Consider the following 16,386-nt stretch of genomic DNA (forward strand, 5'->3'; position numbering starts at 1 on the left):
TGTGGTATATACACACGATGGAATACTACGCGGCAGTAAGAAGGAACGATCTCGTGAAACATATGACAACATGGATGAACCTTGAAGACATAATGCTGAGCGAAATAAGCCAGGCACAAAAAGAGAAATATTATATGCTACCACTAATGTGAACTTTGAAAAAATGTAAAACAAATGGTTTATAATGTAGAATGTAGGGGAACTAGCAATAGAGAGCAATTAAGGAAGGGGGAACAATAATCCAAGAAGAACAGATAAGCTATTTAACGTTCTGGGGATGCCCAGAAATGACTATGGTCTGTTAATTTCTGATGGATATAGTAGGAACAAGTTCACAGAAATGTTGCTATATTATGTAACTTTCTTGGGGTAAAGTAGGAACATGTTGGAAGTTAAGCAGTTATCTTAGGTTAGTTGTCTTTTTCTTACCCCCTTGTTATGGTCTCTTTGAAATGTTCTTTTATTGTATGTTTGTTTTCTTTTTAACTTTTTTTTTCATACAGTTGATTTAAAAAAGAAGGGAAAGTTAAAAAAAAAAAAAAAAAAGAAAAACAAGGAAAAAAAAAAAGATGTAGTGCCCCCTTGAGGAGCCTGTGGAGAATGCAGGGGTATTCGCCTACCCCACCTCCATGGTTGCTAACATCACCACAGACATAGGGGACTGGTGTTTTGATGGGTTGAGCCCTCTACCATAAGTTTTACCCTTGGGAAGACGGTTGCTGCAAAGGAGAGGCTAGGCCTCCCTATATTTGTGCCTAAGAGTCTCCTCCTGAATGCCTCTTTGTTGCTCAGATGTGGCCCTCTCTCTCTGGCTAAGCCAACTTGAAAGGTGAAATCACTGCCTTCCCCCCTACGTGGGATCAGACACCCAGGGGAGTGAATCTCCCTGGCAACGTGGAATATGACTCCCGGGGAGGAATGTAGACCCGGCATCGTGGGACGGAGAACATCTTCTTGACCAAAAGGGGGATGTGAAAGGAAATGAAATAAGCTTCAGTGGCAGAGAGATTCCAAAACGAGCCGAGAGATCACTCTGGTGGGCACTCTTACGCACACTTTAGACAACCCTTTTTAGGTTCTAAAGAATTGGGGTAGCTGGTGGTGGATACCTGGAACTATCAAACTGCAACCCAGAACCCATGAATCTCGAAGACAGTTGTATAAAAATGTAGCTTATGAGGGGTGACAATGGGATTGGGAAAGCCATAAGGACCAAACTCCACTTTGTCTAGTTTATGGATGGATGTGTAGAAAAGTAGGGGAAGGAAACAAACAGACAAAGGTACCCAGTGTTCTTTTTTACTTCAATTGCTCTTTTTCACTCTAATTATTATTCTTGTTATTTTTGTGTGTGTGCTAATGAAGGTATCAGGGATTGATTTAGGTGATGAATGTACAACTATGTAATGGTACTGTAAACAATCGAAAGTACGATTTGTTTTGTATGTCTACGTGGTATGTGAATATATCTCAATAAAATGATGATTAAAAAAAAAAAAAAACTGGGCCAAATGGCACTGATTGTGGGCTGCTGGCAAATATCTACCCAAGACTAACTGGAGATGACCAAGCTCATGTTTCAAATGAAAAATATGAACATAGCCATCCTCAAATGAAAGGAGCTTTCCTGCAAATTGGGATGTTATTTTTTAAAAGACTATATTGGGTTTAGCGTCTCAGGTATTTTTCTACAAGCAGATATTCTTCTTCCTGAATTCTCATAACTCAGCTTTAAGTTCAGTTTTGTTTACCAGAAACATATGAGAACAAGTTGAATGCTGTGAAAGATATTTAGTTAGAGCAATAATATGACAAGCAGAACCGAATACACAGCAACTTGTACATCACACAAAGCTCTCCAGCTAACACTGGCTTTAAAATCACCAGTAAGCTAAAAAACAAAACAAAATATAAAAAAAATCAGAGTGAGGTGTTCAGATAAAAACCACCATGTCTAAAATACAATCAAATAAATTACCTTCTTTTCTGTTTAATTAATGGATAAAGCAAAGGGTAACCATAACTGGTATTTTCTCTGGAGTATAATATTGAGCCCATATGAAGTCCTCTGCTCTGAGAAAACTTTTTTTTTTTCAGGGGGAATTAAAACTAAAAATTGCTCATATAGAATTTTCTAAGTGATAACACTTTAAAAATAAGGTTTCTGAATGAATTTTTCTTTCTTTCTTCTACCCAGTACACATACATGTGAGAAAACAGAAAACAAAAAACAAAAGTTTCATACCTGTCCTTATTCCCCTCGAGATAAACTACTATAGCTATAAATTTAATATGGACTAAATTATTTTAAAACCATTTGGAATTAAATGGGAAAGGTAGAATTATTTTTTAAACATGGTATTATTAATTTTAAGTACCTATGGGAAATCTTTCTAGTCTAATAAAGCAGTGCTTAGAAGATTTGCTCTAATTTATAAATTTAAAGTGTATTTAAATTGTACTTCTATAGTTTGTGGAGTTCTGGAAAAAGAGAATTTTCCGCTTAGTTTTTTAAAATATTTCCCCTTCAACTTTGTTTACATGATTGATTTGAACTCTCCATTTAGACTATGTTAAGCTGAGTTAATGATACCCCATTCTTCACTAAACTATGTCAAATAGCAAATCAGAGAAATTGGCTCTATGTCGTTAATGTATAAAAATTTGGTGTCATATTTAACTATTATAGAATTATGAAATAATATGGTACTAATTATTTAGACATGGCAAGATTTCCCTTCTTCTACTTTCCCCCCTGATTTGCCACCATTCTTCCATCAGCAATCTATCAGGCAGCCAAAATGATCTTTCTACAAAATAACAAAGCAAAATACAAAAAATGTGATTTTATAACCCCTTTATTTGAAGCCAAATTCCTTAAATGCTTTAGGAAGCTACGCTGCTTACTTCTCTAGCCTCATATCTCCTCACTGCCCCATCTCTTCTCTCCAGTTGCACTCAGCTTCCCTTAGTACCTCTAAATTTGTTATGCACTCTCTTTTTCACCTCTTCTTCTCTCTACCTGGACCAGTCCTCTCTCCCCCTAACCCTGATCCCCATGCCTCTTTTTTTGGTCTAACTCCAGTCTTTCATAATGTCCCAGCCAAGTTGTCATTTCCTCTTGGAAGCCTTCCCTGATTCTTCCCTATCACCACACCTATCTCATTTTCTGACATCATTTATTATGTGTCATTGCTACCCATTAGGTGGTAAGCTCTGCCTTCATCTTATGCTGCATCTCCAGCATTCATGTAACTGATTTTAATTGAGCATCTATTATGCTTAAGCTTAGTTCTAACAACTGAGAAAACAGCAGAGAATCAAAGTCCCAGCCTCATGGAGCTTATATTCGATACACAGAATGAATATTTGTTAGCAAGAACATACTAAAAGAAAACTGGACAGCAGAGAACAAAAAGAGGAAGAACAGATGGAGAGTGTACAGAGTGAAATGAGAAAGAGCTGAGTCATTCAAGGAAAAGAAGGAAAGGGCTCTTAGTTAATCTTTTAAAAGCACCCATGACTGGATAAACTGTCTTTTATTTAAAACTGTCCTTTCCCATTAGTTTGTGATATCATTTGAATATGATAGGGATCATTTCTTGCTTCATTCTGCCTGCACCCAGGTACATTTAGATTCTGTGATATTGTGCCAGTTGGCACTCCAGCAAAGTCCTCCAGAGCCATCTGCTGTCCACAAAGAACAAGGCTTTAGAACCCAAATGGTACACTTAAACCTGAGCAAAACAAGCTGAAAGCTTATTTTTAAAAAGCATTTCATTTCCAAAATTTATTCACTGGGAAAATATGCTATAAAAGATAAATATATTATGCAAGCAAAATTGTATCTTTCAACCTGCTTAGTATGATACATGGTTGTACACGTTTATTGCAGGTGATTCTGTCAGAATTAAAAGTTATTATATATTTTTTTAAAAGAGGACTTATATACACTACTTTTTACTACATGGATGCAGATCTTTCAGAGACAATAAAATTAGAATGAAAACAAACAAAAAAGAAATCAAACAAATTGGGTAAAATTTTTGCATATATAAATAGTAAGAGTTACATGCTATGCCAGTTTGAATGTATTATGTCCCCTGTTCTAGTTTGCTAATGCTGCCAGAATGTAAAATACCAGAGATGGATTGGCTTTTATAAAAGGGGGTTTATTTGGTTACACAGTTACAGTCTTAAGGCCATAAAGTGTCCAAGGCAACACATCAACAATCAGGAACCTTCAGTGAAGGAGGGCCGATGGCATCCAGAAAACCTCTGTTAGCTGGGAAGGCACGTGGCTGGCATCTGCTCCAAAGTTCTGGTTTCAAAATGGCTTTCTCCCAGGACATTCTAGGCTGCAGTTCCTCAAAAATGTCACTCTTAGTTGCTCTTGGGGCCTTTGTCCTCTCTTAGCTTCTCTGGAGCAGGAGTCTGCTTCCAACAGCCATCTTCAAACTGTCTCTCATCTGCAGCTCCTGTGCTTTCTTCAAAGTGTCCATCTTGGCTGTAACTCCTCTTTAAAACATCACTCACAGCTGCACTGAGTTCCCTCTGCCTGTTGCTCATTTATATAGCTCCACTGATCAAGGCCCACCCTGAATGGGTGGGGCCATGCCCCCATGGAAATATCTAATCAGAGTTATCACCTACAGTTGGGTAGGGCACATTCCATGGAAACACTCAAAGAATTCCAATCTGATCAGCACCAAAATGTCTGCACCACAAGACTGCATCAAAGATAATGTCGTTTGGGGGACATAATACATTCAAATTGGCACATCCCCCAAAATGCCATTATCTTTGATGCAGTCTTGTGTGGGCAGGAAACGTATTGGTGTTGATTGGGTTGGAGACTTTTGATTAGATGTTTCCTGTTTCTGTGGACATGTGATCACTCAACTGTGGGGGAAATCTTTCATTGGATGGTTTCCATTGATGTGTGGCCCTGCCCATTCAGCGTGGGCCTTGATTAGTTTACCAGAGCACTATATAAGCTCAGACAGAAGGAGCGAGCTTGCTATAGCCAAGAGGGACACTGAAGAAAGTGCAGGACCTGAGAGTGACATTTTGAAGAGGAGCTGCAGCTAAGAGAGGACAAAATGCCCCAAGAGCAACTGAGAGTGACATTTTGGAGAAGAGCTGAAGCCTAGAGAAGAACGTCCTGGGAGAAAGCCATTTTGAAACCAGAACTCCAGAGCAGATGACAGCCATGTACTTTCCCAGCTAACAGAGGTTTTCCAGACAACATTAGCCATCCTCCAGTGAAGGTACCCAATTGTTGATGACTTACCTTGGACATTTTATGGCCAAATAAACCCCCTTTATAAAAGCTGATCCATTTCTGGTGTTTTGCGAAAAGGCAGCATTAGCAAATTAGAACACATACTAAACTGGAAAATTTAGATTTTCTAGGAATGTATTTCAAGCTATAGTAAGACTGTGAAATCCCATTGCCTACCATTCTAAATGCCTAACTAAGCCTTCTATTAAATGGCTATTGCCAATGTCTCCAAAATCACAGCCACCAGTTTTCTCCTTGGATTCTAAGCACCAGCAATTTCAGGCAACTTGTAATTCCTGGGTAATAGTGTTGCACCCCTCTGTACCTTTGAACTCTGTTTTCTCTGAAGGGGTGCCCTTGCCCTTCTTTGTCTTACTATTTAAACTCCTACTTTTCCTTTGAGGACTAGTTAAAACATTGGCTCTATTCTTCCTTCCTTCTCCCCTTCCTGCCTCTCGCCACAACCTTCTTTCAAGGAACTTATAACTCCTTCTCTTTTGCCCCCAAATGAATCTTGTACAGATGTCTTCTAGAGTCCTTACCCTCTGTGCTGCCATTATTTGTTTACATGGATGCCGCTCCTTCTGCAACATGATTTCCAGAGGACAAGGAGCATTTCTTCTTTGTGACTCTAGTACCTGGCATACAAGATGTGCTTAAAAGAAATGTTTGATCAAGGAAAGAATAAGAGAACGAATGCCACCAGCTGCTTTCAACGCTTCTCTGATGATGCCCTTTATAAACTGAAAATTCAGCCTTTCCTTTCTTCTTTTCCTTGCCATTAACCAGGTTCATAATGATGACTAAGAAGGAACTGAAAAGCAAAATTTGAATTCCAGATAGAATGGTTCTGAGACTGCACTTTTCATTTTATATCATTTGCCTAATTCATCCCAACCAGTCATCCTCTCAGCAAATAATCATTAAATTCTTATTATAATCAAAGCACTATGTTAAATACTGTAAAGTGGATTACAAAGAAGAATAAAAACTCTCCAAGATTTTGTATAATCCTTCTGGGGCAATAGTATATCCACATTTAAAAAAAATAAAAAGCCAAATAGCATAGAAGTTGTGTCAGTTTGGATATATTATATCCCCCCAAAAAACCATATTCTCTAAAGCAATCTGGTGGGGGCAGATATGTTAGTGTTGATTAGGTTGGAACCTTTGATTGAGTGTTTCCATGGAGATGTGACTCACCCAACTGTGGGTGACACCTTTGATTAAATTATTTCCATGGAGATATGAACCCTGCCCATTCAGGGTGGATCTTAATTAAATCATTGGAGCCCTCTAAGAAGAGCTCACAGACAGAAGTTGTTCAGAGCAGCTGAGAGGGACACTTTGAAGAGATGCTTGCTGATGCTTGTTGACGCTTAGAGATGCTTGGAGATGCAAACAGAAGGACATTTGGAGATGCTTAGCTAAGAAATGTTAGTCCAGAGTATGCTCTGTAGAACTAAGGGAGACAACCCAGAGACATTGTGGAGAATCCCATTTTTGAAACACAACATGGGAGCAAGTAGATGCCAGCCACATGCCTTCCCAGCTGGCAGAGGTGTTCTGGATACCAACAGCCTTTCTTCAGTGAAGGTATCCTCTTGTTGATGCCTTTGTTTGGACACTCTTATGGCCTTAGAACTGTAAATTTGTGACCTAATAAATCCCCATTAAAAAAGCCAATCCATTTCTCATATTTTGCATAATGGCAGCATTAGAAAACCAGAACAGAAGGCATATGACGCTAAGATGAGGCAGATAATGTGTGTTACAGGCAGGCATAAGAGGAGTAATCATATTGAAGGATTGGTTGGCTTTAGATAGGAGAAAAATTGAGAAGACTGCATTTCATGCTGGAATAATTGAATGAACAAATGTAAATTTTTTCAACTGAGGTTAAGAAAACAGTCCTCCACATTTTAATACATTTACCCCAACTTTAAAATGTATTCACAATACTAATATTTTAATAATTCTCTCAGACAAAGTCCACCTTTAAAATAGATTTATTTGTATTAATTTTGTGTGTATGTATTTTCAGTTCCAGGTACTTTCAGACATTTTTCAAAAGTTCTCACCCATCTTTGAATGTGAACTCCTCAGCCCTGTCCTTCCCAAAGAATAATATTTCCTCAGTCTTTCAGTAGACTGCCCTCTACTCTATTGTGTGTTCATCAGACTGAAGAGCTGGTCCCAAACAGACTGTCTCTAAAGATGTCATTATATCATCTTGTCTCTCTTCCTCGGGTTACACCCAGAGCTAGCCTTTCTGACAATTGGCAATTTGAGGTCACAATTCCACTCTGAACCAATGTCTACTACACTACATGCGACAGTTGCAAGAGAAGACTGCTTCTCAGATATGTTCAGTCAAAGCACTGTGGATCTGTCAGGAACTGTCTGATTTGATGTATAAAGTGCCTATGGGCATAGCAATGACACAGGAAGCAATGGAGCTCAGCACTAATCATTTCTGTCTGCATTTTCACAGAACAGAAGTAGAGGTTGTTTGTTCTTCTCTTAATTTGCTAGGATGTTTTTAGTGTTAAGAAATCATAGACTATTAGACCTTCACATGAATTGCAAAATCATGTGATCCAATCCCTCAGTGTTCAGAAGAATCTGACATAAAGCTATTTAAAGCAACTTACCCAAGATCACACAACAAATTCGTGAAAATAGAAGGATTAGAAGCCACGTATTTGGCTACATGATCACTTTCTCCTTCTACATTCCACAGTCTCTCTCCAAAGGAGGCACCATGGGGTTTTATGAGAGTCACCATAGTTTAGTTTTGAATATTTGTTTTCACACAGGGTTTGCAAATAATACCAGTATAAGTATAGCCTTGCCTCACTTTATGCAGTCTCTTCCTAATGCCAAGATCTGAATTCTTCTCTCAGATAAATAGCATCCAGCCATGGGTGAGAAATCACTGCTTTTTATTAGTCGTGTTGTCACAGTGCAACCTGGTAAGAAAGCAAAGGCTCCTTTCTAGTGATGTACATCAATTTGAGGCCTATGGGATTAAAATCCTTTATAAATGATCAAGTATTGTATTCATGAAGAATTATATTACCATTAAACATTTAATGCATTAAATGTCTCAATATTAACAATTGCTAATGGCCTAAAATAATTAATCCCTCACTCCCCTGTATGAGGTAATTTTTTTTAAACTATTACTTTGTGCTAATTTTCATAAGTCTTTGGTCTTTGCCATAAAAACTATAAATGAGAAGCTTAGGAAATCTCCAATAAAATACAGTGGCGGTGGGGACAGGGATAGCTAAATGAAATGTCTTCTCTATAACTAGATTAAAAATGTTTTTAAAAAGAATAACTTGAAAGAGATAATAGGAAAGCATTTACTGTCCAGACAAGAATAAGAATAGCATTTTTAACCCTACTAGTATCAGCTATCCCCCTGGGATTTTCCAATATAGTATATTTATAAAGCCAATTATGAGTGATAGGTTGCTTCAAAAATTTGTCTATACTACCAGGCAGTGTTTAGATATCTACACTCTACACTCACATACATTTGAACTTTCATAATAATGTCTATGTTTAATTCCCTCACATTACAGAAATATTGTGTCCTCCATTATCTACCTTATAGGATGGAATAGAAATCTAGTCTAATAGGTGTCCCCCAGAATAGCATTATTCACTTGGTGATGTAGCATCTCACCAAAAGAGAGTACAGAAAATTAAATGGAAAATGATTTTCAGGAGCAATTTAGGAGAAAGTAAGTGAAAAGGATCCTAATTCTTGTGGATCTTAATAGCACAATAAGTATTGCTTTATTATAAGAACAAAAAAAAATTAACACTCACTGAGCTACTTATACGTTTAAACAATGAATGAAAATGGTGTAGCTCCATGCATATAGTGTAAGAAGAGCATGAGAAACTCTTTCCCTAGTTAAGAAAAATTTTAGAAGGTGGGGTGGAGCTGGTGATTTAGCTATTCGTATTTATTTGAAATCATTTCTAACCTGTCCCTATTCTTTATGAAAAATATGGTCCAGATAAATTTCAAAACTAGATAATTGTTGATTTCATAATCAGAACAGGGGGTTAGGTTAGAGTTAGAGCAAGGGGAAAACAGCAGTGCTTCCAGGATCCAGAAGAAAAATGGAAATAGGTTAAGTGGGTCTAAAGAAAGACATGGAGCAGTTTCCGGTCTAGAGAGCCCATTCCCTGTCCATAGGCATTTAAATTCTTTAACAACAAAAAACAAAAAACTTAGTCAGCCATGAAAATCCTAACTGCAGGTCTATTTCAATCCAAAATCAAGAAGTGGTGAATTCTAGCTTTGTTCAAAAAACCCTAGACCCTGAGACCTTGTTGAAAATCCATGCAAAAGCCCTAGGTGCAGGCAGTGAAAACCTGGAACAAGAGCCAACCATCAGGAAGCCTTTGCTTTATATAAAATTTCAAAAGCGTCTCATATTTTTGTTAGCTAAAACAATGGTATTTCCCAGGGTTCTAGATTGCTTATGATTCTACATAAATTGGATTATTAAGAATCAATGAATTTGTATTTTTAAAACACTATGCCCAAAAAGGACCTTCCATTTAGAGGAAAATTGTCTTAATCTGGCATCTGTGAATGCTCTGTGTGTGTGTGTGTATTTATGTGTGTGTATTGAGAGAGAGAAAGAAAGAGAAAAAGGAAGATATTGTGTCTACTTGTGCATTGCAAGGGGAGAAGGTTCATAGTTTATCTAGTGTGTCACAACTCCACAAAGAGAAAAGAAACATTGAAGAAAAGGCAAGAAATTCAGAGACACTCATTATGAGAAGTCAGGTCTTACAACATTCAACCATAGACAATGTTTTCTGATAAAAGAAATGTACTCATGACAGATTTAAAAGAGTGAGAGACATCTTCAGTCTTGGAAAGGCGCTGGTGAACAATGGCAGGAATTTGGGCATGGGACTGAGCTCACTGGACCAAGATACACGGATTTACTGGAACTGAAAAAGAGAAAGTCTAAATTACGAGGACTAAATCAGAGCTAGTCTATCAGCAGAATTGACTTAGTGTCTCCTCCTCCTAAAAAGCCTTTGACTGAGAAGAAGTTCACTCCTGAGCTTGAGAACTATAGGTGCTGGGTTCGATGACTCCAGATGAAGGAACTGGGATGCTGGGCTGGACTGGAAGCCAAGCATGTTCAAAGAAAAGACAAATTTTAAATACATAAATTAAGAATAGAAATACCATTCCCTGAGCTGCTTACCTTGTGCTGGCAGCTAGGAGGTACTTTGTGCACTTTCATTTAATCCACTTAATAAATGTTATCTAGAAACCAAAATAGAGAAGTTTTCTTCTTTGTGACTACAAATGAATTCATTCCATCATTAGTCCTCAGTCTTTTGTCTAGTGTAGACAGATATTATCCCTATATTTAAGAAAATATTTTTGTTCCCTACCTTTCTAAAATGTATCATTCCAGGTGTTGCTTTCTTAAACAAAAGGTGCTTAGTTTACTTCACCTTTTCTTTACCGCCCAACATCATTACTGCAACCATTAATTAATGGGCTAGTATGTAACACAAAACTATGCTTATCTCCTTTTCTTTCTGTCATCAGGCTGTCTGCTTATACCATTTTAGTACCAACTAAAAAAACTTATCTTCTTACAACTTCACGACAGCTAAGAAACTGGGCAAATATTAAAACTCATTATAGTTTTACTATTATATTGTTCATTCATTCACATCCCCTCATTTTGCAGATCTGAAATTTAAGACTCAAAGAGGCTGAGACTTGTTGAAGGTTACATGATGAATTATAGTAGAATTCTATCTCACTTAGAATTTGCAGCTCATAAAGAAAAAGGTTGCTTAGACAAAATTGCCCTTGGAAACTCCTTAAATTATCCTTTAAGCATAGTATATGTTCTTTCTGTACTGTAATTTTTATACTCATTGATGTTTGAGAACTACAGAGAGAGACTGAGGAAAAAAGAGAAGGAAAACCTGCAGCCAGAGTGTTGACTATTCAAACCATCTGCCATTAAAATAACAATCAAATCCAAGGAATGAGAATGGGGAGAGACTTTTTAAGTCTTTTTGCTTCTCTTTGGGATTTTTTCTTTTGGTTTCCATGTTAAGCCTCTATAATCTTACTATATTTTAATTGATTTGATCACTGTTCCAAAGATAAGAAAGTTAGGTTCTAAAATGCAGATGTTAGTTAAATACAACTACAAAGCAATTCTACTCCAGAGGTATAGGTGGAAAAAACAAGGCTCCTACTTCCCTCTTCAGCACTTTTTCCTATACAGCCACTTCCAACTTATTAGACAGCAAGCTCTGAATTTTAGAAACTGAAAAAATGTTTGTTAACCATTTAGTAGTGACCTACTGTTTCTCCTTCCTTTCTTCTTACTTCTGGTTTCTCGTGCGTGTCCCTGTGATTGAGCTTGCTGGATAAAGGAGGTGTTACTAAATGCAAAGGCTTTTCAGTTACATTCAGTCATTTTGACTAGAATTTTGGGTATTTTTTTTTTCTTATAAACATATGGTGAAACAGGATGTAATGTTCCAATTACTGTGATTTCAAATCTGAAGTACTATTTTTTCATTCCTAAAACCTAAAACACATCTGGTGGTTCATGCTCTGAGAAAAAAACGTACCTTAGTATATTACCTCTGGCTATGATACAAGATCATGGGCAACAGGAACATGCAGATGAGATTAAGCCACCAAAGTTTAAGTTGGTCCATTCCTTTAAAAGACACACACACACACACAAATAGGCTTTTCGGTTTCCTCTGAAGGAGGGAAAGGGATAGAGTCCATGTAAATAGTCTTAAGTTCTTTCTACTTCTTCTTGCTTTTAAATATAAACTACATCCAGTGTATCTAAGAGTGCTGAGGTAAACTGAAGAGGAGTCTCAATAAGGCTTAGAAAATTATTTGCCCATTAGAAAAAAATATTTGAATGCTTCCTTTTCTCCATTCCATATATATGCAGAATCATTTTCTTTTTTTCTGCATACTGTCAGGTTCATGTTACCATACAGTGTTATTAATTAAAATTGTTTTTTCCTACATTAAAACTTCTGCTCCATTTTCATATTTTCTTTTTTAAGATTTATTCTAGCTCACACTTTCCATTACCAGGTAACACTTGCAATAGAATTTGAAATATCTGCTTTTCAATATTGCTCATTTTAGGAAAAAACATTTTGATTTTTTATAGGTGTAGCAATCTTATTAACCTATAATATCTTCCCCTTGAGAAAAATGAAAAATGAAATCTTAGGAAGAAAAGTGATAAAGTTATCATTTATATGTGATATCAAGTTATGTGAAATATGAATTTATATGTGAATCACTTATATGAGATATCATTTATAAGTGAATACACATAAAATAACCCTTAGCTCTATTTTCTAGCCTATTTTAATACAGATTTTGCAAAGTAGCAGCCCAGCTGGGCAGCCTTAGCAATTCATTTTCCACAGATTGCTTTCAGAACAGTCAAAAAAGATCCAGAGTCAGAAATCTCCTATCAGACTGCTGCTCTTGCATCTGTTCTGGGATCACATCTAGAGATTTGGTTTTTATTCTCTGGAAGGGTGGCTTCCGTATTTGAAACAAGCCTGAGTCTGACTTACAGGGCTTCAAAATATAGAATCATAAGACTGAGGCACTTTACCCACAAACATGGACTAAAACAAAGGACACTGTAATCCATTGTCCATGGGGACATCAGCACAAATACTAGTAGGAGTGGTCTTGCTCCCTCATAAATGTATGTTCCACACTCATTTTTTTCAGAACACTTACTCCACATTCAGGTGGATCATTTACAGTGTTCCCATCTTAACTTTTTTAATGCCTTGGGTTAGGGTCACCAGATTTAGCAAATAAAAATAGAGGATGCCCAGTTAAATTTGGATTTCACATAATGCCTTTTTTTTTAATGTGAGCATGTCCTATGCAATATTTGGGGCATACTTATACTAAAAATGTTTTCCTTCATTGGATATACTTACACTAAAAATTATTTGATGTTTATCTGAAATTCAGATTTCACTGCAGGTCCTGTATTTTATCCGGCAACCCTACATTGGGTTCAAGAATCAATCCTCCCCCTTGCAATTCCCTCACCACCACCCCCTTTTAAGCTACTATCACCAATTTTATAAATTAAATTTCCTGATTGTAATTTGACTCTGTCTTTAACCTCTGCCCCAAAGAGTGAAAAATCCATGCTTCAGGCTCCTCTACATAGTTCTATGATAAATGGTTATGGATACTTTGTGTTAAAGCCCAACTTTTCCCTCTATGCAGAAGTATTTACATCTTTGTATCAACAACCTGTAACACTTCTATGATACCATTAGTAGAGATTAGGTACCCAATAATATAGTGAGGAATCTGTAACCCTCCCTGGGCTCAGTTTGCTCACCTGTCAAATAAGGGAATTGGATTGAAAGCATTTTCCCCAAGGTTGGTTCTGACTTGGCCATGCTAACAGTCACTGAAATGAGTGTTCCATTAATGCTCTCATTTGCCTTGAAAAACATAATTGGACCCATTTTGGATGAATCTCTTTTCTCTCCAAGTAAGTAGTGTTTTAGATTACTAAGTAAATCCTGTTTAGATTACTCTATTAATGGCTTCTCCCTTAAAGATGTTTAACCTAAATTCCTCAGGGGTCAAAGAACTTACCCTTTATTCTTTCCACACTCATTTGCCCTAATGCCAGACTTTTCTCACCAGAGGGTAATTAGATGATGTGATCATGAAAATGGTGATAATGATAAAACAATCCCGTAGTTTTAATCCAGCTCTGTGGTGGGTTCAGACTGTCGAAAATAACTTGCTGTGAACGCAGGCCTTCTCCACAGTTTGAGACAGCAATCTGGAGCGGCTCGTTGTTCTCTTCCGCCATCTAGTGGAGGCAGGGCTGCTGTCTCAGCTCAACTTTCTGTTCAAAGCTTTCAAGATTTCAGATTGTAAATCAAATGGATGAATTGTTTAATTCTTGTCATTACAATAAAAAATGATTTATAGATGTTTCAATAGACAAAATACAATAAGTGTTAATAAAAATTAAGTGTAACAATGACAGATTTTAATACCTGAACGGTATAGATTAAATTTGTGCAATTTAATCTCTTAACTTTGTGCAAATGTTAACTTGAACACTAAAGAGCAAAAATATACACTAGCCCAAAAAGTCCCAAAGAAATATTATCTCTCTCCAGTGCCCTTATTTAATGTTAAAGTATTTTTGTCTGTTTGTTTTACATAAATGTAATCATAGCAGATGAAAAGAAAAGAAGAAAGAAAGTTGTGATAAACATTAAATTCATAGAGAATGTCTCCATTCCTCATTTATCACTTGTCTTCAATTAAATTAGAGCATGTAATTGTTACTATTTATATAAATGTTATACTATTTAATGAATGTTGAATAATATTTAATTTTAATGTCTTATAATATAACTTTCTTCAAATGGCATAGTATTAGGTTTAATTGTGTGAATCTAAAATGAAAATAAATTTCCCTAATTCCAGTGAATGAAACAAAGTATTTCTGAAGTATGATATTTCTCACTAAAGCCGTTTTTACTGAGTATTATAGGAAAAATGTTTCTGACATTTTAACATATTTCTGGTTTCCTTTTGATTTTACTTTAAAATGCCAAGGTTATTATGAAAGATATTTAATGAAAGTATCTAATGAAAGATATTTAATAATACCGCTATATTTTATAACGCACTTGTGAATCAACTGAGAAATCTCCAATTTGTTTTCCAGGGTGGGAAAATCCCCATAAGGTGGACAGCCCCAGAAGCTATTGCCTACAGAAAATTCTCCTCAGCAAGTGATGCATGGAGCTATGGCATTGTCATGTGGGAGGTCATGTCCTATGGAGAGAGACCTTACTGGGAAATGTCTAACCAAGATGTAAGTGCTGCTGATAATTAAACTGCCATTTTGTGAATTTAAATGCATTAGCATCAAGGAGGAAATAGGCCTTCTGCCCTCACTCAGAGTAGCCCTTATCTTTGCCTAAGATTTGCTCAGGGATTTGGGTTGAGTTAGAGAAGTTGGATAACCTTTCATTCTGAGCTGTATTTGGTTCCCTAGGGCCACCTGACAGGCTGTGCCATGCACTGGGTACCAGATCCACATCTTAGATCTGAGACATTCACTTTTGTTCTAATGCAGTGCATGTGCAGTTGCAACCATGTTAATCTACAAGTAAAAAATGCAAAAGAAAGAGTAAAGTTTATCTTTCACTTCTTCCTAAAGGCAATTTAATGCACCATTGTGAAAAGCAAATTAATTTAGACTAGGTGTCACAGAAGAAAAAAAGTGAATGCTCCTCGGCAATGGTCATATAGTATGGCTCTTCTGAAATTCAAGACCCTTGATGCAATCTCTTTTGTTTCTATTTCATCTACAGAAATTACCTTGGTGGTTGATATTATAAAACAAGACAGTTAACACACATTTAACCTCTATGACTTGTCCAAAGTGATAGAGACAATAGTCAGAAAACACAGGTACCCTGACCGTACAAGTAAGTGTGCTGTTGAGTGGAAAATACTTTTTAATTCCCCACTTCCTCTTCTCAGAATTCAGGCTTTGTCTACTCACTTGACTTGCTCAAAACATCTAGCGGTTTATAAGACAACAATAATGAGAAGTCATATTCAATGTGATTCCGAATATTCACAGGTGAAAACAAAGACTATGTAACTGTCTAAAAGCCTTAAATATACTCAAAGTACAACTATTGTCACATCTTTTTCCTATTTTCAAGTTGGTTACTTGAGCACTCCCCATTGCACTTTTTACCCCACGCCAATCTCAAATTGTCCAGGTATCTCAAGAACTTAGTCACAGAGTAAGTTTATCCTTTTCTAATACCAGGCATGGAGAAGACTGGATTTTGGTTAGTTCACCATGGCTATTGTTTCTCCTTGCCACATGGTGTTGCTTTCAAAGCTGAGTCTGTCTCAGCCCTGTGAGTACTTACTGACTGTGAATGTCAGGTCCAGAAGTGTACATGGCAGCAGGTTTGAGGCTGTCGTACACACTGCTCAGCCATTGTTC

General features: G+C 36.8%; 1 protein-coding gene across 1 annotated transcript in view; it reads left to right on the forward strand.

Moving 5' to 3' along the window:
• Positions 1–16,386, forward strand: part of EPHA6 (EPH receptor A6) — a 1,002,097-nt gene that overhangs the window by 949,867 nt on the left and 35,844 nt on the right. The window contains 1 exon segment of the mRNA XM_037834014.1: positions 15,082–15,231. Within this exon segment, the coding sequence (XP_037689942.1) occupies positions 15,082–15,231 (150 nt within the window).

This window comes from Choloepus didactylus, chromosome 1 (assembly GCF_015220235.1).
Source record: "Choloepus didactylus isolate mChoDid1 chromosome 1, mChoDid1.pri, whole genome shotgun sequence".
Lineage (NCBI taxonomy): Eukaryota > Metazoa > Chordata > Mammalia > Pilosa > Megalonychidae > Choloepus > Choloepus didactylus.